The sequence below is a fragment of the Schistocerca serialis genome, chromosome 3 (genome assembly GCF_023864345.2).
Source record: "Schistocerca serialis cubense isolate TAMUIC-IGC-003099 chromosome 3, iqSchSeri2.2, whole genome shotgun sequence".
NCBI lineage: Eukaryota > Metazoa > Arthropoda > Insecta > Orthoptera > Acrididae > Schistocerca > Schistocerca serialis.
In genome coordinates this window covers 213,768,283-213,793,472 of record NC_064640.1, presented here as the reverse complement: position 1 = coordinate 213,793,472, position 25,190 = coordinate 213,768,283, and the positions used below count along the sequence as shown (strand labels likewise).

The following is a 25,190-nucleotide window of genomic DNA, read 5'->3' as shown; positions in this document are numbered from 1 at the left end:
GATTTTCTCCGCACTGTGTTACCGCGACTTACGGATCTGGGCTTCGAGTATCAAACGCATCTAACTTCGGTCGCAAGCAGGGGCAAATTTTTACTCTTCATACATCGCACAGCCTAATACATACAAATGGGTAACTATTGTGATTTGTTCCACTTACACAACACATTTGAAAAACTGTTAAGTAGTCATTAATGGACTCACTATGTCATAGTGAAGAGGCTATGTTTCATAGTGCACTTGTGGGAAGTGCTTAGGGATGAAATTAACTTTCGCATGATGTGTCACTGCCAGTACATAGAAAAAACTTCTACAGTATAGTACAGAATCTAACGGAAAGAAATACCCAATGACACGAAGAGAAGTGACACTTTTATTCAAAGATAATAATTTCAGTATATCCATTGTGGATGACGAACTGCGACTGTGATTTAAATTTGAGATTTATCTGGCAATAAATATGCAACCAGTCGGTTTTTTAGTTACTTGATACGATTAATTCAACCATAAACACGTTTTCGAGCCACTGCAGGCTCATCATCAGATGACTCGAAAACATGTTTGTGGTTGAATAAATCGTATCAAAAAACTAAGAAATTGACTGGTTGCATATTTATTACCAGATAAATCACCAAAGATAATAATTACAATTAAGTCACCGCGATTTAGGATGGCTCATACTGGACATTACAAAACATCTCGCTGTCTAATTGGGGAAATTACAATAAATAGTGCAGTCCAAGGCGAAAATGATGTCATTTAAAAATAGATAGAATATTTGCGCTTGCTTGCAGCGCTTGCATAGATGAGAGCTGCTAACGCCTGTGTTACCATTAGAGCGTGTGACCTTCGGCTTCTTGGAGAATCAATGAGAGAACGTTTCTTAAGAGACAAAAAGATGTTGCCGAAGTCTGTGCAGCGCTGCAGCCGTCTTCAGAAGGGAAATCGATTCACTCACAGTTCCTTCAGATTCGCTGATGCAAGCATTGTACTGCAGAAATATGATGAGGTTCCTGCCGCCGTGACACTGACTGCGATTAAAAAAACCTTGCCACCAATATTGTCGAGCTCTCTCACATACCAACCAACCTACGTATTACTCCTACTATAAAACACAAACTGAGTGTAGTTTAATTATCTTATTTAATTCTTTGTAAATGAATACATTACTAAAGCTGAATAATAATTCATTGATGGTCTGAAATAGATTAAATGTGCTAATAAGAGAGAGTCTTAATACTGTAACACTGGTTTGAATTTATGGAACTTGAATCAAAAACTGTACTGCAATAGAGAAATAACAGACACCTAATCTATATACAAAATCAGTGGAATACCTAAATGGAGCTACCTTTAACTCATACTTGGATAAAAAAAGATACTAGCCTACTACAAGTTCGTTACATTTAATAACCAGAATAATGCAGTATATAAAAAAATTATGTTCCTAAAATTATACCATTTCTCCTAACATAACTAACATAAAATTTCCTTTAGTTGATGGTACATTTACACAGCACACAGATCAGAAACACCATTGCCTTATGTAAGCCCGATGTTGAATTTGGTACACCTATAATTTTCTAATCATCTTCTACATTTTTTCATGCTCATGAAAAATTCACAATTATTTGTAATTGTAACTGATGAAAATGAATATTTGATTGTTTTGTGGGGAGCACAAAAGTAATATTTTAGCTTTTAGTCTTTATAAATGAACAATACTGAAAGCTATCAATTTTGAAAGCTGTTCTTTCTAAAACTGTCAATTTTAGTCATTTCTTGTGAACGGGCAGTCTAAAAATAATTTGAATATTACAAACAACGATAAAGAGGTTAACATGAAAATTTGTGGTGGCTGTATTCCTATGCATTGTCAGTTATATATGGTTTTTGATGTTGTCATGTCAATGGATCATATTTTACTTCTTATGAAGGTATAAGCAACATGAAATTAACCAACAACATCATTGCCAAGTTATCTGACTTTACAACCATAAAGAAATGAACTAATATTCTGTCTAGAACTGAATACCCATATATATCTTCTACAGCACTATTATTCTTAACTAAAATACTATCAGACAAAATATAAAAGGAAATTCAGATAGTTTATAATGTTAAAATAAAACAAACAAAATAACGTAATATATCCCTAGTAGTACACTGGTAGGTTTTTCCTAGATTAGAAAGATGTTATACAGGAAGAAGATTTAACTATATGTTTCATATTGAGTTTAATGTTAACTGATGATCTTGTTAAATTACATAGAACGAATTATGATGGAAGTGAGGCTCCTAATACAATATGAAAAAGAAGGCAAGATAGTTGTAAAGGGTATGAAGATTCATGTTCGCATCACAAAATACAAACCTATTTGTGAGCCTGAACAGTGAGAAGTTATACTGAAAACTTTAATGACTCTCTATGAGTTACACACTCATAAAGTTTCCAGGTTGAGGGGAAACACAGATGTTCCTCTATACATCATGAATTAATACAATTCAATGAATTTTCTTATGCCTTCCTTTATATTTGTTCTTTTTCAAACTACTAGGAAGAATAATAAACTGAATTATTAATCACTAACTGATTACATAAAACTTAGTAATCTGTAATTGTAGAATAGACAAAATGACGTATTTCCACAAGAAAGGTATAAGCCAGGACTACCAGATAATTATGTGAAAGTATAGGATTCGTTTTGTGATTTTAAACATGTTACACAAATGAAAAATTATATAAGCCCATACAATTTCCAGAACAGCTATGCTATTTATGTGATAAATGTAAACTTGAGAAAATAACATTTAACTCTTCATAAATAATGAAGAAGAAAATTCAGAAATTCGTGAATGTCCCAGTTGCATGTTTTGACATATTATCATTGGTCTAATGTATGTAGCGTAGCTTCATAATACACAGGTGTTTTCCTTACTGTCCTAAACTAAGCTTGCACATAGGCATCAAACACTTTTTGCTTTTGAGCCACATGAAGTTACTTTATGTCTAAAAATTCTTGTAATATATTAATGTTACACTTCCTATTAGATACCTAGATGTGGTGCTGTATATTCAACAGTTCGGCTACCTTTGTGCAAAAAAACTTGTATGGTAGTGTTTTTGCTTTGTAACTTGAACAGTACTTCAATATGATTCCTGTCATCCGTCTTGAACATACACATATGCATCCCACAGTAGTTCTTTCGTACAGTTTCAATAAATAATTATGAAAATATTTCGATTTATAGCTTTGGTTGTTTTGTGGCCTTTTCTATTAGTGTGACAGTAACAATATTTATTACCATCACTACAGCACTGTGCACAATTTTGACAAAATTCTGGTAGGTCAGGTAAATAAATTTCAATCATTTGTGTATGATACTTCATTTAGTGCAGTTTACGAACTGAAATAGAAAATCTAAGTAAAGTTTTACATACTGTTTGATAGTACATTATAAAAACAATTTGAATATTTAAAATATGGTGATATTTGGCTTAAATTAACGAAATATATTTTGCTAATCCTCTGCATGTTCATCAGTATGACATATTCTCATGTATAGCAGATAGCGGTTTATCAGGGGTAATAGCACTACCCAAAATTTGGTAGAAATGTCAATATCACTTTAAATAACGAATTTAATTTACCTTTGAATTAGGCAGGCGCCCTAAGTTGGAGATTTCAATGAATGGTAAGAAAATGAAAATTTTTGGTAAACAATGATTAATTAGTTTTGTATCGTTTTTCTATTAATTTGTAAATTATATGTAGTTGAATCAACAGTTTTATTTATCAATTGGATACAATTAATTTGCAAATTATTGTTAACATTTTCCTTACTCCATAGTGAATAGTGTGAGGATTTTTAAAATTTTTCTCAAGTCAAATTTGTTAAGTATTAATGTACTATATTTAGAATGTGCTAAGTTACATTAAGTTGTATAAAAGATCCTAATGATCAGTGGCCATGATTTCTGAGTTCATAGAATGACACAAATGTTGCTATTCTGTAGACTTGCCTATTTGGTAATGCATTCACCATTCTCAATTCCATATGATTTATTACCATCTTGGACTTTGTTTGGAATCTGTCTTAAAGAGTGCTGAGGTGTTTCAGCCCAAATTAACGAAGTGCTCTGTTTATTTAAAGACAATGTCCACAGAGTGCAAATGTATGGATGGTCAGAGAGTCCGAAAGTTCCTTCATTAGTGGAAACGTTTTTTAAAATTTTTTACAGTGTACAACGATTACTTTTAAAATGGAATCGGAAATATATCATCCTGTGAGCAAAGATAGGTAATTATAGTTTACTCTGAATTTTTAATGGTTTTTGATATTTTACACAACATATATGATCTGTAAACTTGTTTTACAATATGAAGCCGCTGTACCTATGCATCCATTGTATTAGAATGTATCATATATTGCAAAATGTCTCTCTTTCTCAGTTTAGTTTACAAGCGAAAGGTTAGCCCTTCATGTATTTCGATGGTAATCACCTGCAAATACGCTAAAATGTGTTGAAAATGGATCATTGCGGTATTTTATAAGGTCATACATAATACTTCTACCTTCCTCTCACCCTCTTACTCCAGTTTCTTCACAGACAGAATGCACGTAATCCAAATATATTTAAAGATTCTGGAGCTGCATGGACGTCTATACTATGGACGCAACCTTACAGCGCGTACCACTGTCGTTTTATCCACTTCTTATTAAAGTCGAGAATGTTGCATATGAATTTTGCACTATTGGTAACGGTCTATATGAGTTACAATGTCTCTAATTTTACTGTTATGGACTCTTCACAAAACATATGCATGAGGGAGCAATATTTCGGTTGAATCTTCTAGGAACGTAACTCTCGACCTTTTAACAGTTTCAGCCATGCCGTGATGCATAACCTCTCACTTGGAGCTTCTGCAGAGAATCTACGAAACACTTTTGAGACCACTAAGTGAACCCATGCTTACACACGCAAGTTTTCCTCTAACAGTCCTGCCTGGTAAGCTTTTCCTCCATTGTCGGTACCTTATAGTTTCGACAGATTCTTTCAATGAAGCTCGTTCTGGCATTTCCATTTCCTTTGATTAGTTTCATGTACTTATGTTCCACCTTAAACCACTCCATACACAAACATTTGTTTAATAGATACGACTGTTTCCAATGTTTGTTCAGCTACAGTGTAATCAAAACATAACAGGTCTTTTTTATTATTTATGTACAGTAGGTTACATTTCCTTATGTTGAGGTTCAACTTAAAATCACTGCAAGAAGCGTCTATCCTCAGCAAAGTCCTCCATTTAGGTGCGATTATTTGAGGAAATTATTGTCAGTCGAACCATTTTCAACAAATTTTGTGCTAAGGTACTGAGTCCTCTATCTTTTATTCAAATAAACACGCAATGTGATACAAGTAAAATACACTCCTGGAAATCGAAATAAGAACACCGTGAATTCATTGTCCCAGGAAGGGGAAACTTTATTGACACATTCCTGGGGTCAGATACATCACATGATCACACTGACAGAACCACAGGCACATAGACACGGGCAACAGAGCATGCAGAATGTCGACACTAGTACAGTGTATATCCACCTTTCGCAGCAATGCAGGCTGCTATTCTCCCATGGAGACGATCGTAGAGATGCTGGATGTAGTCCTGTGGAACGGCTTGCCATGCCATTTCCACCTGGCGCCTCAGTTGGACCAGCGTTCGTGCTGGACGTGCAGACCGCGTGAGACGACGCTTCATCCAGTCCCAAACATGCTCAATGGGGGACAGATCCGGAGATCTTGCTGGCCAGGGTAGTTGACTTACACCTTCTAGAGCACGTTGGGTGGCACGGGATACATGCGGACGTGCATTGTCCTGTTGGAACAGCAAGTTCCCTTGCCGGTCTAGGAATGGTAGAACGATGGGTTCGATGACGGTTTGGATGTACCGTGCACTATTCAGTGTCCCCTCGACGATCACCAGTGGTGTACGGCCAGTGTAGGAGATCGCTCCACACACCATGATGCCGGGTGTTGGCCCTGTGTGCCTCGGTCGTATGCAGTCCTGATTGTGGCGCTCACCTGCACGGCGCCAAACACGCATACGACCATCATTGGCACCAAGGCAGAAGCGACTCTCATCGCTGAAGACGACACGTCTCCATTCGTCCCTCCATTCACGCCTGTCGCGACACCACTGGAGGCGGGCTGCACGATGTTGGGGCGTGAGCGGAAGACGGCCTAACGGTGTGCGGGACCGTAGCCCAGGTTCATGGAGACGGTTGCGAATGGTCCTCGCCGATACCCCAGGAGCAACAGTGTCCCTAATTTGCTGGGAAGTGGCGGTGCGGTCCCCTACGGCACTGCGTAGGATGCTACGGTCTTGGCGTGCATCCGTGCGTCGCTGCGGTCTGGTCCCAGGTCGACGGGCACGTGCACCTTCCGCCGACCACTGGCGACAACATCGATGTACTGTGGAGACCTCACGCCCCACGTGTTGAGCAATTCGGCGGTACGTCCACCCGGCCTCCCGCATGCCCACTATACGCCCTCGCTCAAAGTCCGTCAACTGCACATACGGTTCACGTCCACGCTGTCGCGGCATGCTACCAGTGTTAAAGACTGCGATGGAGCTCCGTATGCCACGCAAACTGGCTGACACTGACGGCGGCGGTGCACAAATGCTGCGCAGCTAGCGCCATTCGACGGCCAACACCGCGGTTCCTGGTGTGTCCGCTGTGCCGTGCGTGTGATCATTGCTTGTACAGCCCTCTCGCAGTGTCCGGAGCAAGTATGGTGGGTTTGACACACCGGTGTCAATGTGTTCTTTTTTCCATTTCCAGGAGTGTGTGTTTCAAAACTCCACTAAATGAAAAAAAAGAAAAAATCTCGTGAAATTATTGTTTCAAAACAATTAATTACAACCAAAGGGGCCGGCCGGGGTGGCCAAGCGGTTAAAGGCGCTACAGTCTGGAACCGCGCGACCGCTACGGTCGCAGGTTCGAATCCTGCCTCGGGCATGGATGTGTGTGATGTCCTTAGATTAGTTAGTTTTAAGTAGTTCTAAGTTCTAGGGGACTGATGACCTTAGAAGTTAAGTCCCATAGTGCTCAGAGCCATTTGAACCATTTGAACAACCAAAGGAGAAATTTCTGTAAAAATTGCCAGACAGATCAATATTTTTCGGTATTTCATTGCTACCCACACGTCTGGTATAGAATTTTGAGTAGAATCTGTAATTATCTTGACATGGAAACGTCTGACTGAACAAGTACTGTTCAAAGATGAACAGCTAGGTTTTCAATAAATTATCCAAGTAAAAGAAGGATCCAAATTTCTAGTAGTATCAATGCCTGAGGGACACAGAGAAGTAGGGAAAACTGTTTGCTTGCTCATATCGACAAAACCAATGTGTTTAAGTTGTGATAGCATTCCAACGATATGTAAAATGTTCAACGGCCACTAATTAATATGATAATGGAAGCATACTTTCAAAAAGAAAAAAAAGGGCACATGCACTTTAAACGTAATGTACTACAACAAAATATGATGGCGGTAAATGAACAAAACGCTCGGCAGCTCTGTTAACTCTGAATATGTACGGACCATCTCGCCCGGCTAGCCGTGCGATCTAGCGCACGGCTTTCCGGGCAGGAAGGAGCGCCTGGTCCCCGGCACGAATCCGCCCAGCGGACTTGTGTCGAAGTCCGGTGAGCCGGCCAGTCTGTGGATGGTTTTTAGGCGAATGAGAACAAATGGTTCGAATGGCTCTGAGCACTATGGGACTCAACTTCTGAGGTCATCAGTCCCCTAGAACCTAGAAATACTTAAACCTAAGTAACCTAAGGACATCACACACATCCATGCCCGAGGCAGGATTCGAACCTGCGATCGTAGCGGTCGCGCGGTTCCAGACTGTAGCGCCTAGAACCGCTAGGCCAACCCGGCCGGCGCGGATGGGAACCATGCTCACTCCAGTGCTGTGGCCAGCTGCGCTAGTTTTCTCGATTGGGTTTTAATCCGGGGAGACTGGTGGCCAGGAGAGTGCGGTACACTCATCCTCGTCTTCTTCGAACCATGCATGTACACTGCGAGCTGTGTGACACGTTGCATTGTCCTGCTGGTAGATGCCATCGTGTCGAGGAGGACAGATGCGTACTTGCGTTGATCCATGGTCTCCAAGAATGGATACATACTTGTGCTGATCCACAGTGTGTTCCAGATAACGAGATAACCTAGGGAATGCTACGAAAACTTTCCCCAGACCATAATGCTCCCTCCTTCGGCCTGCACATTTCCGACAATTGTTGCAGTGTGTTTCTGATGGAGCATAAAACGTGATTCATGTGAAAAGGCCACCTGTCGCCATTCAGTGGACGTCTAGTTGCGATATTGGCGTGCAAATTCCAGCCTTCGTCTCCGATGAACAGCAGTCAGCATACGAGGGGCGTTTGGAAAGTCCGTGTAAAGTCCAAGACATGGCAACCCTGGCGCGTATCGAGGTCATGTTTAGTCAGTAGCATCTTTGGACAGAACGCACACCAAGTTTCAGCCATATTGGTCTATTTCTTTGTGTTTGGCATTCGTGTGACTCAAGGAAGTCGAGTGATTGTCAAAAAATGGACGAAATAGCATTTCGTGCGGTGATTAAACATTACTTTATGAAACGCAAAACGCCTCAAGAGGCTAAACAGAAGCTTGATAAACATTACGATGACTCTGCTGCACCTTCGATTAGAAAAGTTTGTAAGTGGTTTCAAAATCTACGGAGTGGCTATATGGGCACAAGGTTACGACTCCAGAAATCGCTGATAAAATCCACGATGGATGACAGAAGAGTTAAGGTGCGTGAGATTGCTAGTGCTGTGGGCATCTCGAATGAACGGGTGCATAATATTTTACATAAACATTTGGACATGAAAAACCTATCCGCAAGATGGGTTCTGCGACTGCTCACGCTTGACCAAAAACGGAATCGTGTGAAGTGTTGCAAGGATGGTTTACAGTTGTTCAGGAAGAAACCGCAGGGCTTTAAGTGTCGTTTGGTCACTGTGAATGAAAGATGGATACATTACTATACTCCTGAGACCAAACAACAATCTAAACAATGGGTTACCAAGGGAGAATCTGCACCAAAAAAGGCGAAGACCATTCCTTCGACCGGAAAGGTTATGGCGACTGTCTTTTGGGATTCGCAAGCAATAATCCTCATCGACTATCTGGAAAAGGGTAAAACAATTACGGGTGCATATTATTCATCGTTATTGGACCGTCTGAAAACCGAGCTGCAAGAAAAACGCCGGCGATTGGACCGCAAAAAAGTCCTTTTCCATCACGACAGTGCACCAGCACGCACCCCAGAAGCTGTGGTCGTAAAATTAATGGAAATACGATTCCACCTCATTTCACATCCCTCTCAGTACCTACCAGAACCTCATTGACTCTCTTCCTGCACGTCTCACAGCGGTGCGCGCAGCAGAATGTGGTTATTCAGGATTTTGACAGGTGGTCACATTGATGTGACTGAACAGTGTAATTATGCTCACCACACTGGCTCTGTGTGCAATTGTCTTTCAGATTCATGGTACAGTGATAGCGGTACGGTCACAGAGTGGTTAACTAATATCTTGTTGTAGTTCTTTTAGTTTTACGGAAAGGGCAGCATCCATGTAGAAACGGTTTAGGGACTGGTCAGAAAGTCTGTGGAGAACGCCGTTTTGATAGCCGTCCATCTCTCGCTGGTGCATGAATGCGAACTGCATTCATGAGTCATTACGACCACTGCCCACCGCGAGACTAAACGCCGCTTGGTAGTGTTGCGGGCACTCAAAGTGGTATGGAAAGTATATAGGCGGGTCAGAGACGAATGGGGGAATCATTCTAGCAAAGATGTGGGCCAAAAATACGGAAACAAACTGACATAAGCGACTCTGACAAAGGACAGATCGTTATGGTCTGGCGTCTACTGTTCTGGTGCTACTGTTGTGAGCTCTATGGAAAGTGGTTGAAGGACGATGAAATTACGAGTAGGTGACAAGATGGAGGACGTCCACAGCTCATCACGGAACGTAGAGGTCAGAGGTTTCACCGATCCGTAAAGCAGGATAGGTGGCGATGTGTGGCACATCTGACAACGTAGTAGAAATTTTTCGGAGCACCCCAGTGCACCCACACTGATGACCATGGGTCTCTGGAGCAGATGTGTTCCCTTGTTCTACTGACAACACCAGTTACAGTTGCAGTGAGACCTGAATCATCGAGAGTAGGCTGTGGATCAGTGGAAACCTGTCCCATAGTTGGATGAATCATGTTTCTTGTTATATGAGGTCGATAGTCATGTTCGTGTGACGCCATGCGAATGGCAGCTCGAAACATGCACGGTGCCATGGTTGCAGACCGCTGGGGGCAACATTATGCTGTGTGGGACATAAACATGGGCTCAAGGATTTTAGCGCGACCTTTGCTAATAATCGAACTCACAATGGCGGCTGTGGACTACGTGAACATTGAGGACCATCTGCATCCCTTCATGCTTGATATCTGACTGACTGTTATAACATCTTCCAGCAGGATGATAGAATCGTCCTACAGCTGTTTGAGGAGCATGATAATGATCTTCCGTTGATGTCTTGATCACCAAATTCGCCTAGTGTGAACCCACACGCCAGGGATACTATCGGGCGCCAATTCCGTTGCCACACACCACCGGACCATAATTTACGGGAATTATGTGACCTGTGAGTAGGTATCTGGTGTCACATACCTCTGAAACCTACCAAGGACTTATCGAAGCCCTGCCACGCAGAATCGCTTATATACTACGTTCTAAAGGTGGGCCTGGACGTCATTACGCATGTGGTTATAAGGTTTTACCTCATCAGTGTATATACACGCACCGCCAAATAATTGCTGTTTTGGGGCTTAATTAAATCATAACATCACGTTCCAGTCCATCATCCGACAAGCATCCCAAGCTTCTCCACTGTTCCCTATATCGGGGTCCACAGTTCGTGGTCTAGTAGGTAGCGTTGCTTCCTATGGATCACTGGGTTCCGGGTTCGATTCCCAACCGGGTTCGGGATTTTCTGTGCCCGGGGACTGGGAGTTTATGTTGTCCTCATCATTTCATCATCATCGTCATCCGTGACAGTGGCAAAATTGAACTGTGAAAAAAATTGGGACATTGTTTGGGAGCTGATGACTGCGCAGTTGAGCACCCCACAACCAAACATCATCATCATCATCTATATCGGCGGATCCCAGCTCTCTGTATTTGCGCTGCAACAGTCACTGATCGGGCCAAATAAAGGTACTCGACGCTAACGGCGCACTATTGACATCTGCATGCAATAAAATGAAGCTCGCTAGTAGCAGACGGTACAAGAGATGCGGAGTGCATCACCGAGAGGATTACTGTTAAAATTTCGAGAGAGTACATTCTGAACAGTGTCAGGGTAGGTATTACTTCCTCTCATATCTGACGAAACGACCAAGAAGATGAAACTGGAGTGATAAATTCACATACGGAGATTTTTGACATTCCTTCTTGCCGCGTAGTGTACGATAAGTACCCTCCGGTCCGCTACGAATAGTACATTGGCTTGCATAGAACAGATGTAGATAGATCATAACAAAATATTTAAACATGGATACCAACTTTCAATGAACAGAAACGCCTCTTTACTTAAGAATGACAAATAACTAACACTTTGGAAGTAAGCATATTTACAACCCACCATCGCAGCTGGTCGCACAAAGAAGAATAAACTGAACAGCAGCTTAAGGTGTTAGTTAATGTCGTTTCTACATTTCTTTATGACTTCGAGGATGCGCAATGTGATAATGCACCATACGTCCTTAATAATCTTATTAAGGACGTATGGTGCATTATCACATTGCGCATCCTCGAAGTCATAAAGAAATGTAGAAACGACATTAACTAACACCTTAAGCTGCTGTTCAGTTTATTCTTCTTTGTGCGACCAGTTTCGTTCAGAGATCATTATCCCGCATATGTTGTACACACGTCAAGGAAAGACGAAAATTTCAGGCGGAAAGGATGTTTGAAAACTGTAGTGAAAATACAAGAAATATTTACAGATTTTTCTTAACAGAAACAGTTGCAAAAATATAATATTTATCAATAATGTTCACTCATGGAGAGGTAGACGCATGGAGTGTCAGTTTCAGACAACTGTCCAAGGAACACAGAATGAAACGACAAAGAGACTTGAACAACTGGTAGCGTACAACATTGGTAACCTGTAAATGCCGTAGCTTTTAGGGGTAATCAATTCGCCTTCATGACTAGCACTACTCCTGTAACAGTACAGCACGAAAATTTTCAATTCTTTTTTTCAGTTCGAGTTGTTCATTCAAAATGAAACTTTGATCTTTAGCATAATGTAAAAAAAATTTATCTCTGCATGACTAAAAGTTATTTATAAATATTATAGTTCTGATACTGTGTTCTTATATGTACGTATTTCTCTTGCTGGTAACCAAAATCTGTTAATATTGCCTATATTTTTTCTACAATTTTCAAAAATCCTTTTTTGCCTGAAATTATCCTCTCCCCATGACGTGTGTACAAGAGATGCTGCGTCCGCAACTCGTGGTCTAGCGGCTAGCGTTGCTGTCTCTGGATCATGGGTTCGATTCCCGAGCGGGTTGGGGATTTTCTCTGCGCGGGGACTGGGTGGTAATGTTGTTCTCATCATTTCGTCATCATCACCATCATTCGTGACAGCAGGTAGATTGGACTGAGCAAAACAAATGGAATGTGTAAAAATTGGGACTTTATACGGGCACTGATGACCGCGCAGTTGAGCGCCCCACAAACCAAAAATCATCATCACAACAGATGCTGGATAATGGTCTTTGATCGAAACAGTGTCTCTATAAAGAGTAAATCGGACATCACCTTAAGATGTTACCGGATGTCATTTCTGCAGTTTATAAATTCTGTGAAACACAATCAATAAAAAATATTACAAAAAACTTTCTCTTTACTGGGTTGCAGGAGAATAACAATATGGCAGCACTTAATTATACCATTACTCTCCGGATCGTTAGCACACATGCACTAGTTCAGCAGATATTTCTTACGTCTTGTAATGACGTATTGTTAGACAGCAGTATCACTAACAGAACTGGTTTCATAGATTCATAAATATTTACAAATACAAATGATTCATAAAAATTTTGTTTTGTAGCCAATAGGAAGCTGACGACGAACAGTTAATAAAAAGCTATAGTAAGGTGTCGGCATATCACGATTTTTTTCAGTGCTTACCTGAACACTCTGAGCGTCTTCTTGCCGCTATGGTAGTATAGGACATATTCATCTGTTTTGTTAAACATACAGATAACTGTGAATACACCTTCAGCCACTTTAGGTATGAACGTCTTCACAGTTGTTCCGTGTTTTAGTTCCAGAAGTTCTAGCCCTCCTCTGTAAAATTTGAAAATTAAACCATTGAAATAGTATACAACAAACTTTCCATTTAGGCTGATAAATATTCCCCAGTACTTCATTGTCTCACAACTTTCGGATACCATTTATTTTATTTTAGTGAAATTTACTGGGGACAACAGTATGGAAACACCAAAAACAACACATTACTAGTCTAATGCGGTGTAAGAAAATCGTTGGAATTCAGAACAGCTTCAATCGTCTCGGAACGGATAAATACAGGTTCTGCACGGTTTTCAAGGGAATATTATACCATTCTTCGTGCAAAATAGCAGCAAGTTCAGATACCTATGGTGGTGGTGGATAGTGATCACGCACCCCTCTCTCCAAAGCAGACCACAAAGGCTCAATGATACTGAGATCTCGTGACTGGTCTGCAGCTCGTGGTCTCGCAGTCGCGTTCTCGCTTCCCGAGCACGGGTCCCGGGTTCGACTCCCGACGGGGTCAGGGATTTTCACCTGCCTCGAGATGACTGGGTGTTTGTGTTGTCCTCATCATTTTATCATCATTCATGAAAGTGGCGTGCTTGGGCTGAGCACAGGTTGGAAATTTGTACGGGCGCTGATAACCGCGCAGTTGAGCGCCCCATAAACAAAACATCATCATCATCACCATCATCGTGACTGTGGTGGCCATGGAAGATGCGACAACTCATTCTCATGCTCCAAAAGCCAGTTATGGACGTTACGAGCTGTGTGAACAAGGACGCTGTCGCCTAGGAACACAGCATCACCATTGGCGAACAGACACTGTAGCACGGGATGGAGCTGAAGAGCCAAAATGGTCACTTAATCCTTGGCAGTAATGCGACTCTTGCAGAGTGACCATGGGCCCCAGAGAATATCATGATACGGCTGCCAAAATTAATACTGAGCTCACGGCATGTTTCACTCTTGGGACGTAAACTCGGCCAGAAGTTGGAGACAGTGTGAAGCAAGACTCATCCAACTAAATGACTTTGCCAGCCGGTGTGGAAGAGCGGTTCTAGGTGCTTCAGTCTGGAACCGCGCGACCGCTACGGTCGCAGGTTCGAATCCTGCCTCGGGCATGGATGTGTGTGATGTCCTTAGGTTAGTTAGGTTTAAGTAGTTCTAATATCTGGGGTCTGATGACCTCAGATGTTAAGTCCCATAGTGCTCAGAGCCATTTGGCCCAAATGACTTTCTTTCATCGCACCACAGTTCAGTTTTGATGGGTTCGGCACCACCTTTTCCTGTTAGAGACATTTGCATCAATGATGACTGGTTTTGGAATTCCAAGTCGTTCTGTGATCCCTGTTTCTGGAGCTCCCTTCGTGTTGTTTTGGAGCTGACAGGATTGGCTAGTGTGGCATTCAGTCCCGCAGTGACTTTTGCAGTTCTCGTCCTCTTATTTTCGCCACAATCCTCTTCAATGACCGTCTGTTATGATCACTCGAAACACACTTTCGTCTGCCTTGTGACTTGTGGATTTTTTTTTTCCGATGCGGTGCCTCTTGAAACATGACCACCAAAAATTTACGCACATTCGAATTCACTTAGCTCTGCCATAATGCACTCACAGCTATACAAAACACTGTTCTAATCACGACTGACTTTGCAACGTATTTAGAACATTGCACAGGTGCCTTTCGTGGTCTATACAACAGCGCAACCTGCGGGCTTGGCTAGCATCTGTATTTATGTTCAAGCATGCGTTTCTCGCAGTGTTTCGATATTTTTGTCCAACCTCTGTATCATTCTAATTCTCTTTTTCCTATTGAAAATTACATACCACGTTGCGAAAATGAGTTTAAATGCGTATAACAAAATAGCTTCCTATTTTACTACTGCATGTAAAATACACATTCTGCTCGCAGGATGGCATAAGACGGATATACTGAAAAGTTGCTTGATGCTATCAGTTTCTTGAAGAGTAATATTTACAGATCATTGCATAAAACGATCGCCTCAGTGATCTCGAGGCCGATGACCACATTGGATTTTCAAATGCGAGAATCCTGGAACGGGCTACCTCATGAGACTCAATGAGAAGCTTGTGAATAAAATACACAGCGAGACTGAAGTTAAATTCTTTGAAGCAGCGTTTCATCGAAAGACTTGTATTTAGTTATGAGTAACACAATATTATTATTCATGCACGCTAAGACGCAGTCATTTGTGTGAATGTACATAGTACGATTGCGTACAATCTACGACATAAGGTTTCGTTTCTATGTTTAAACTTGACTGTAAAACAGCAGAGGCGCCTGAATATATCAGCATATGTTTTCCTTAGTTTAACATAGTAAATGAACAAATTATGCTGCGGTAGTATATCAGATTCTTATCTGGTGACGTGATCCTTGAAGGTGAACATGTATAAGCAGTTACCGCTGACGGCACCCCAAGCAACGATACAGTTTGTCACTCGCCTACTTATACGAGACATAACGCTGACATTGTGAAACATTATTCCACAGTCTCTCAGTACTAACAAGAATTGAAAAACTTACTGCACATTCTCTGACGTGTTTCTTTTTAGGTATCCTGATGCAGAAGAATTTTGATACCTAGAAGATGTAAGTGATGAAAAGTGCATATTATACTGAAATCGCTATCGCATTACGCAGTACCTAGATCCGAAATGGAAGTAAACAAAATTTAGGAGCTGAGGCCACAATTAGGTTCGCTATTGCATTTAAGCATATAGTGCGGGGAAATACCATTGAAAAACGTACCAAAAAATACACTTAGGCTGACATTATGAAAGCAATGACGTGGGAACATCACTGGATGTTAATTGTCAGTAGAGGGAAGAGGTAAGTCTTCTCTAAAGTGGAAAGCCAGAATTGTTATCTGACAAGGAAGAAATAGAAAATTACCGATTACATCCACTCTAAAGAATTCATACCGACCGAGTGGTCGAGTAGGGATTTAATCGTCTCTGTAAGATAATGCATCCAGAGGTCTTAGTTCACAAAATATCCAAGGTAGCGGAGGATATCTCATACCCGTCGATGTGCCTAATCAGCCAAAGGAAAGAAGATACAGGTATACTCTTCAACTTGTCTGGCCTTCACTGCACTTGCGAATCGCAAACAATAACCATCCCTTGCTATTTGGATGAAATTGAAGTACCATCTCTTCATCCACTACACTCCTTGCTTTTGCCTCTCTGTCTGTTATCTCACATTCACCAACTGGACAGTATTGGAAGGCCCAGGCAGGAATCATTACGACAATGAAATTTTTCCTTCGAAGATCCAGTAGGGCACTCTGAAACTCATACTAGATCGTTATCGTTGCTCTGAAATCACAACAGTTTGAAACCGCCGAGTCGAGGCGTTTCACAGCGCTAGCATAGATGGCACCCATGTTTAACACAGTCCGAAAGGCTACCGCAAACGGTTTGTACGTCTTACATTCGGTACTGGCAGATTTTTGAACTTTATAAAAGGCAGGTCACACATGGCAAACAGTCCTGTGGATTTCCAAAACATGTTTCTAACAGAAATATGCAGTGGAGCATCATAATATGTCTGGGGGAGAGCAATAACAACCACTGACAAAAAGCAGATGTCAAGGATACTGCCACAGTGGTCCCAAGATTGGTATGCACGAGTATTATGGAACAGTACATAACCAGTACCTTACGAGTTAATCGATCCCCAGTTGTGACAATCGAACAGCTCTTTGGCAAGGCTAGTTTATGTACTAATTACAGTTGTGATTTCAACAGCCGTAATCTCCCGATGTGAAAAGGTGAAACCGCATTCTTAGCTGTGTGTCTCGGGAACGAGCGCCCAGCACCCTACAACCTGCCCTGACTGTGCTAAAGCGTGAAATTCATCTCCAACTACAGCTGTGATCCGACCTTGGCTTCTCAATCACAGTGGAATAGATCAGGTGCGATGATAGATTAAGGACGAAAGGGGATAGCGTAACTCCAATGAAATTAATTGGCTATTCTGCCGGTTCTTGATAAAATACCTTACATATTACTAGCATTTGTGTTCAACACATACATTGAACACACCTCCTCCTCCTCCCCCTCTCTGCGTCCACCTCTCCCTCCCTCTGTCTCTCCACCTTATCCTCCCACCTCTGTCTGTCTACCTCCTCAAACCCACTCTCTCTGTCATCTCCTCCTCCCCCTCTCTGACTATATCTTTCTCCCTCCTTCATTTGGCCATATCCTCCACCTCTCTCTTTCCATCTCTACCTCCCGCTCTTCCTTGCCCACCTGCCTGTTCACCCCTCTGCACATTGCACCTGCCTCATGGATCTCCTGCTCTCCTCTCTCTCTGTCCGTTTCCAACTCCCCTGGCTCTGTCCATCCGCTGTTCTGTCCATCTCAACCTGCCCCCAGCCATGTTCATTGGCGCTATATCCCCTGCAATACAGTTCAATAAAAAAAAGGCCAACAGCACATGCACAACATGCCTGTCATGCAGGGCAAGTTACACATCAGGGGCTTGAAAATCATTTATTTGCCTCTGACATACAGGCTACCATGCAATGCAGAGCGATAAAGCAATCCAATATTACCCCAAACCTCCAAACACAACACACCTGTCATGTAAGGCAGTCTAAAACTGGGTCCCAGAAAACCGCTTCTTGTCCCTGCCAAGCACGATGCCCTGTGAAGGAAGTTGACTTCGCTGACTGATACTGTTTCCATGCAACATGCCTGTTGTGCAGGGCAACCTATACACCAGAGACTGGAAAAACACATTTTTGCTCATATAGTAGCTTCCATTGGAGCTAGGAGGATATAAACCCTACACTGCTGATACTTGTAAAGCCTGTTATTTGTGTGCTGAATTTGGTTGGAATCGATCAAGGGGTTTGGGAAGAGATACCAAACACACAAAGATACACACATACAATCTGTTTTATATATAGCACATGAATGAGAAAAACACATGACACTAGTGTGATATTCTACAATAGTGTATATATTACACCAATGTTGTGTTTTTTCCATTCATAATAAATAAGGATCTATTACAGACTCAATTAAATATGTATATTTTCGTCCAGGCCTACATTAATAATGAATCTCTCTCGACAGATCACGTAAAAAGACACTGAAATAGATCACAATACGTGTGGATACAAGATAGTTATAAGTGAACGAGAGGCCAAAACTCATTCAAGAAAAATTATACACATCGCTAGTCAGCGGATGCATACAAAAGGAAGAAATAAAGCACATAACTGAGGGCGAGCGATATAAACACCGTCTAATGACGGCACATGGCAGTAGAACGTGGTAGATTTCCTTAGAAGCGGAGCCGTCGCTGGTCCGGACGCGATCGCAATTACGAGTTGCCGTAATTCCGGATGATTTGATTGTCGCAATTAGCGGGCAAACAGGTCATTAACTGCTTCTCCGACTAGCCGGCAGTCTTATTGACCTTCTAGTGCCTGTAGCACTCAGTTAAAGTGTCTCAACATGGCGTCTAACGATAGGACCATCTGCTCCAGAGAAACACTTCTTGTCAGCAAGAGAATTCGGCTCCCAGTGAGACAGATTCTTGCTGTGGAGGTTATTTAAAACCTCGGGTTTCGGAGAAAACAGCCGAAAAGTTCTCTGCATTTCATTGCCAACTAAACTGTGCTCACTTACAATTTTGCGCCGGCTGCTTAATTACCTTAGGTGGCCAGACAACGACTTCTTCTAACGGCCAGAACCGTTTCTCTGGCGCCTTTCCGGTGTATTCATCTGCGAAGGATCATTGAGACTTAGCAGAAACGGCTCCTTTGCAACGGAAAACGCTATCTTTGCGAGAATTACAAAAGTTCGAATTAACTGCATTTTAGGACTAGAAAAAATTATGGGCAACACCTCTATACGTCTATACTGGGGCATCGTTACTGTCTAATGGGTATGTCTCGTCCATGGTCGTAATCAGTAATCGAATTATAGTAAAAATTAATTCAAAATAATAATAATAATAATATCACAGCTTGAACCCAGTACATAGAAAGAGTGCCACAAGACAAATTGCCTATTGTGACAACCCATGGGAAAATCGTACAAGTGCCACATTTTAACTACCTGGGAGAAATCATCCAGCCATCTGGGATCAACCTAAAGGAAAATGAGGAAAGAATAAAAAACTACAGAAAGCATATAAACTCACGTGGAACTATTATAACAAAAAGTCCATATCCATTAACGCAAAATTGAGGCACTACAACACTGTCGTACTTCCGGAGGCACTGTATGCATCTGAAACAACACAAACAGGTGGGCAAACTAAAATCAAAGAAATAGAGAAACAAGAAAGGACAATTCTCAGGAAAATTTTTGGACCGATACAAGAGCAAGGAATCTGGAAGAAGAGACCAACATCAGAATTATATAAATACACAGACATGATTACGGATACAATAAGGAAAAGAAGAATGCAATTCTACGGACATATCCACAGGATGAATGAAAACAGAATTCCAAAGCGAATTCTTAAAGTCATAAACTCAGGCAGGGGAAAAACAAAATGGATAAAATAAGTTGAAGAGGACCTCAGACAAGTACACATAACAGTAAACGATGCAGAAAATAAAACTGAATTCAGGAACATCATCAAAAAACATAAATTTGACACCACAACACAGAAGAGACCAGGATGCAAATGTATCTACCGTAGTATCTTGCAATTAGTTTGTCATAAAACACTTCCAGTCAACCACAGTTTCTGAGTCTCCTACATCTGAGTCTCGATGACTGTATCGTTGTTCGATACATATTCACCTACACGTCATGTGATGACGATGAAGCAACCACAAAATCCCAGACTTTCCGATGTAGGACCATCTTCTCCCTCTCGAAAGACCTGAGAAGTACGCGATAAATACCTGACATACATCTGAGTCTCGATGACTGTATCGTTGTTCGATACTTATTCACCTACACGTCATGTGATGACGATGAAGTAACGACAAAATCCCAGACTTTCCGATGTAGGACCATCTTCTTCCTCTCGAAAGACCTGAAAAGCACGTGGTAAATATCTGACATCAGAAACGTGTAGGTGTTCGAGTAGAGTTTAGGTGGAGTAGCTGGGGTTCTGGGATGTTCACATGACATTCGTACTCAGTTATGCACAGTCATAAAATAACAGCTGGGACAGCTGGCCCGGTGATTTGCTGTGAATAACACATTTCTCATTCCAAATCAGAATGCGGCCTCAGTTGAAGTAGTATGCGAAAGTGGAACTATGTCCTTCCTCCAGTGTTGCAAAGTCCCATCCGGCTGCCTCTGCGTGAAAATGGTACGTCGGTTTCAACGATTAAATAAAACGTTGATCACTGAATACAGGTGCAGCAGGGCGTAGAGTACACAAATTGAGTTCCACATAATTTGTGTTAATGCACAAATTCATTAGATCAAACAGAGAAACAAAGAAACTTCAGATTTGTCATATTCAAGTTGACAAAAATACGAGTTATTCATCAGAGCAAAATCGAGAGATATGGATGACGAAGCGGTTTGATCGCCGTCCTAACATTCGGGCTGAGGTTTTCTATTGTCTCCATAATAAATGTAGGTGAATATCGGGACGGTTCTTTCAAAAGTACCACGCCCGCTTCGCTACCTATTTCTCTTGCAATCGACCGAGCACACTTTCTCCAATGATGTGGTTTCGACAGGTTACTAAACCTTATTCTTCCTTCTTCACCACGTTCTTGAGAGAATTGAGCACATGAAATGTCGTTCCAATGGGATCCTACATGCATTACCTACGTGGGATTGGAGTAATAAATGTAATGAAGCAGGGAAAAAGAGAAAACTCATCTGCATTCCTTCAGTAAGTAGAGGTATTCAAACGATTCCAATCACTAATTCTAACATGTATTTCTCCGGTAATAATATTTATTCACTATTCCATACCATATCCACTGTAGATTTTGTAGCTGGATACAGCCCAAATTTTAACTACCACTGTTTTTGTGGCGGTGTAAGATCTGACCGCCACCACAATATGGTTCCCTATGGTGACGCTGTAACTGAGACGGTCCGCCAAGTGACGCTGCTATCGCAGCGACTTCAGCGCCATTCACAGACGACCTTGTTTGTGTTTACTCTCCTTGCATTAACATATTGAACGTTTTTGGCCGTCTTATACTATTCCGAACTGTGCTATTCCTCCTGGCAGCGATTCTGAACCCTACTTGTGCTTCGTTCGCCATGCTAACGGCGGAAAGTTTTCAATACGAAGATATCGACTCTATCGCTAACGTATTACACGTTAGCTGCACGTACCGGCCGCTTCAGCAGTATTTTGCTGTCTTTTCGGCTCAAATATTGCTGTTGTGTCTCGTACATTGTAGTTATTGTTTTAATAAAAATCTGTTCGACAGATCAGTTTTCCGTAGATGTTTCTATGTCCAAATGACGTTTCTGCCGTCAGATTTAGTTTAACATAGACAATAAATTGGTTTGGCGGGAGAAGTCATTCGTACCAGATGCTGATGCGTCCCATAAATCGTGCCCTACTTTTTTTCCTGTGTCGAAAGTACGGGACGGTGCTCGTCGACAACAGTATCATTAAGTACAGACAGAATCAGCCAAAAATACACCTAAGTATGAGAAGTCGCATTAAAACTTCACCCAGGTAACGTAAACTAAAAGTTTATTGAACTCACGAATTCATTCCATTCGTATATGTCTCACTTTACTAGACTCGGAATGAACTGTTTAACTTACGTTATCGAAGAAGATCAACCATAACTTTTCACTGCTATAATACTAATTTATTTGTAACAGTAACAACCGTGAGCAATATACCATATCGTGAAGCCACAGCCTCAAAATTGTGTTAATAACGAAAAGATAATCAGAAATTACCTTGAAGGAGCGTACAGTCCAAATTTCCCATCTTTTGTACAGCTTCCTCCCCATTTTGGAACACTTCTGACAACACGTTTCTGTCTTATATCAATAATACTGCCCTTTTCCGCATCAATTAGCGCAACAAGTTGAGCTTTGTGGGGCATTGCTATTAAACTCACGACATCCTGCAATGAATGGCAACATATGAAAAGGCAAATTGGCAAAATAATACTGTTTTTCAAGTGATTATAAATTAGTTAAATAATTATTTATCAGAAATTTTATAAAATTCATCCATGTACTTATCATGCGTAATTTCGAGTAAGTATAGTAGTTATTGGAAGAGCCAGTTTTAGTTAAAAATTTCCTCAGAGATAAAATGCTATTCTTTTGTTCAATAAGTCTCCGAAATTAACATAGAAATTACAGATATCTGAAGTCAATACTTTGAAAAATTTAGTATTCTTCACAGCTTTGCAATCATTTTATATGCACATGCTGATAACAGAGTGAAGATGAAATGCTGTTTCCATTTTGTGTTGACCGACGCTATATTTGAATATAAGTTTAAAAAGACTGTTACTCCAAATGTGCCTACAGAAATTTCAGTAGTAAGTCTAGATGGCTAGTGATAATATGACAATAAGAAAGCGTTCAAAAGGAAAAACGCTAAATTTATGTAAGCAGGATTTCTGAGGTTTTCTCTGCATAACTGATTGTTGGTATGATTTCGTGTATCCATATTGGGTGACGGTTCAATTATTGCGCACAATATTTGGATGACTGCCCTAGTTGTCTTCTTTAAGTGTTGCGAGTGTTAGTTTTACGTGTGTAGTCGCTTTATGGGCAGCATCCAGACGATTTATTTTTATTTGCACCTTTCATTCTCCACCCAAGAGGACAGCGCAGGCTGTGGTAAAACTCATGAATCTTTTCAGCGAAATCACAGGGAGCAGGAAATTGGACCAAGAAGTGTCCAAGTGGATTGGTAGTGTGGTCTTATTCATAGTGGACTTCGACCTAAAAGTGATGGTAGTTGGAAACTCAGCACCCACTACGCCCTTTGTTTGTTATTCTGCGACTGAGATACTATTCTGTGAAACTAACTTCCTCCTGCTCTGACGGATGAGATGAAGTGAGGATCAGATCCGAAATATTTCTTAAATCAAAACCTCCGTTTCTGTTTATACGTTTTCCCGACATCCTGTCGCCGAGCATTTGCTATCGTTTAATAACGAACCGAGATATGACAATAGTAAGTTTTCATTTTCACTTTCTTTATTGCACTTTAGAAGATCCTGTAAGAACCACACGTGCGTAAGTCGCTCCTCCGAGTGTTTGTTTCTGTATTTGTAGTGTCTCATTTCTACTTTCCTATTCAATTAATGCCTTGGGGACTCTGTAACGATGGCAAGGTTCTGCTCTGGGGATACATACTTCTCGGATGTGATGTATAACATGCCTGAGTTGGTCTAATTTCTCATGATTTTTGTGGACCTAAGTTTGATAATGTCAATAATAGGTTCTAAATTGAGCTCCTCATGCAGTGTCTGGATACACGTCTATCGTGAAGTCCTGAGTATCCACCGAAGGACTATTTTTTAATAGCTGTATGTGCTGTATTTGTTTGCTAGCGAGGCCCTGCTATGTGCACCCATACAGGATTTTTGCTAGGGCAGTTACCGCGTAGAGTCTAACTTTTGTTGAGATGTGTAGCTTCCTGCTGCAGAATAGTGACATCAGTTCCCTCGACAGGCCAGAGGCTTTCATTTTTAAGTCTTGCAAATGTCTATAAAAAAAGGTGACGGTCCAGTGTGACTCCAAAATACGAGTACTTGACAGCTGCGATCCATGGTACCTCTTCGCCTTGTATAGTAAGGTTGTTATCTACCTGTAACCGTATTTTGTTAACGTATATTGCCTTTATTTTGGTCGGGTTGATTTTAATCTTGTTATGTCCGCACAATTCTGTGGAGAGGTTCAATTGTGTCTGTAGTCTTCCGATGTTGGCGTTCATTCGCAAAGCACGCACTGTCATTTGCGAACTATGCCAGATGAGCGTTTGCAATCGTCGGCATGCCCTTGACATACAATAGTGGCTACAAGACCGAAAAAATTCTTCGGACACCCTAATTAAGGAGGCCATCGAAATAAGACTACCATAAAACAAGCGTTCAGTATATGATACGATTTTATGGGGACAGGGTTGTTTCGTTCCTATAAGAAGTATGACAAAACTGCTGTTTAAGTGATAATTCCAACTAACACTTACCTTAACTGAAGCTGCTCTCAGAGGAATCTTATGCATACTGGCGCCTGTTCGTGCATTATATACGTACAAACAATCTCTTGCACCTTTATCGGCTCCAAGCACGACAATGTAACTATCGTCACATGTTACAACTCCAGGTTTAAATGGCACACCAGGAGTACATCTCACTGGGTACTCGAATGAATATAGTTTCGTACCTTCTGTAAAAAGGGCAACAATTATCTCAAAAGGTTTGCAGCAACAAACTTCAGTGCATTTACAAGCAATAGTATGAAGGCAACTGCAGGTGCTGAAATTTAATTGCGCAATATTAATTTGCTAGTGGCTAGCGCAATTCAAAATAAGTCCAAAATTTCCAGTAGTATGTTGTACAAAATTATTTGTTCACAGATTTAAACAAATTAAAAAGCTGAATTATGTATACTACATAGAATATCGAGACCTGACTCAATCAGAAACCGTTTACGTCGAATGAGAATAATATGGGCCATTGACAGCAGAACTAGTGAAACACGAGAGCTATTTTTGTGAAAGTTAAATCTATTTCCCAACACAGGCTTTTTAATTTATTGAAACAAATCTTTTATTGATTAGATTAGATTAGATTAGATTAGATTAATTCTAGTTCCATGGATCACGA

General features: G+C 41.1%; 1 protein-coding gene across 1 annotated transcript in view; it reads right to left on the bottom strand.

Annotated features, from left to right (window-relative positions):
* LOC126470752 (NACHT and WD repeat domain-containing protein 2) overlaps positions 1-25,190 on the bottom strand; it is a 312,185-nt gene that overhangs the window by 11,291 nt on the left and 275,704 nt on the right. Inside the window, exons 25-27 of the mRNA XM_050098758.1 lie at positions 24,551-24,750; positions 22,294-22,463; positions 13,296-13,454 (exon numbers count right to left, since the gene is read on the bottom strand). Coding sequence (XP_049954715.1) covers positions 13,296-13,454; positions 22,294-22,463; positions 24,551-24,750 — 529 coding nt within the window. The remainder of the gene's footprint in view (positions 1-13,295; positions 13,455-22,293; positions 22,464-24,550; positions 24,751-25,190) is intronic.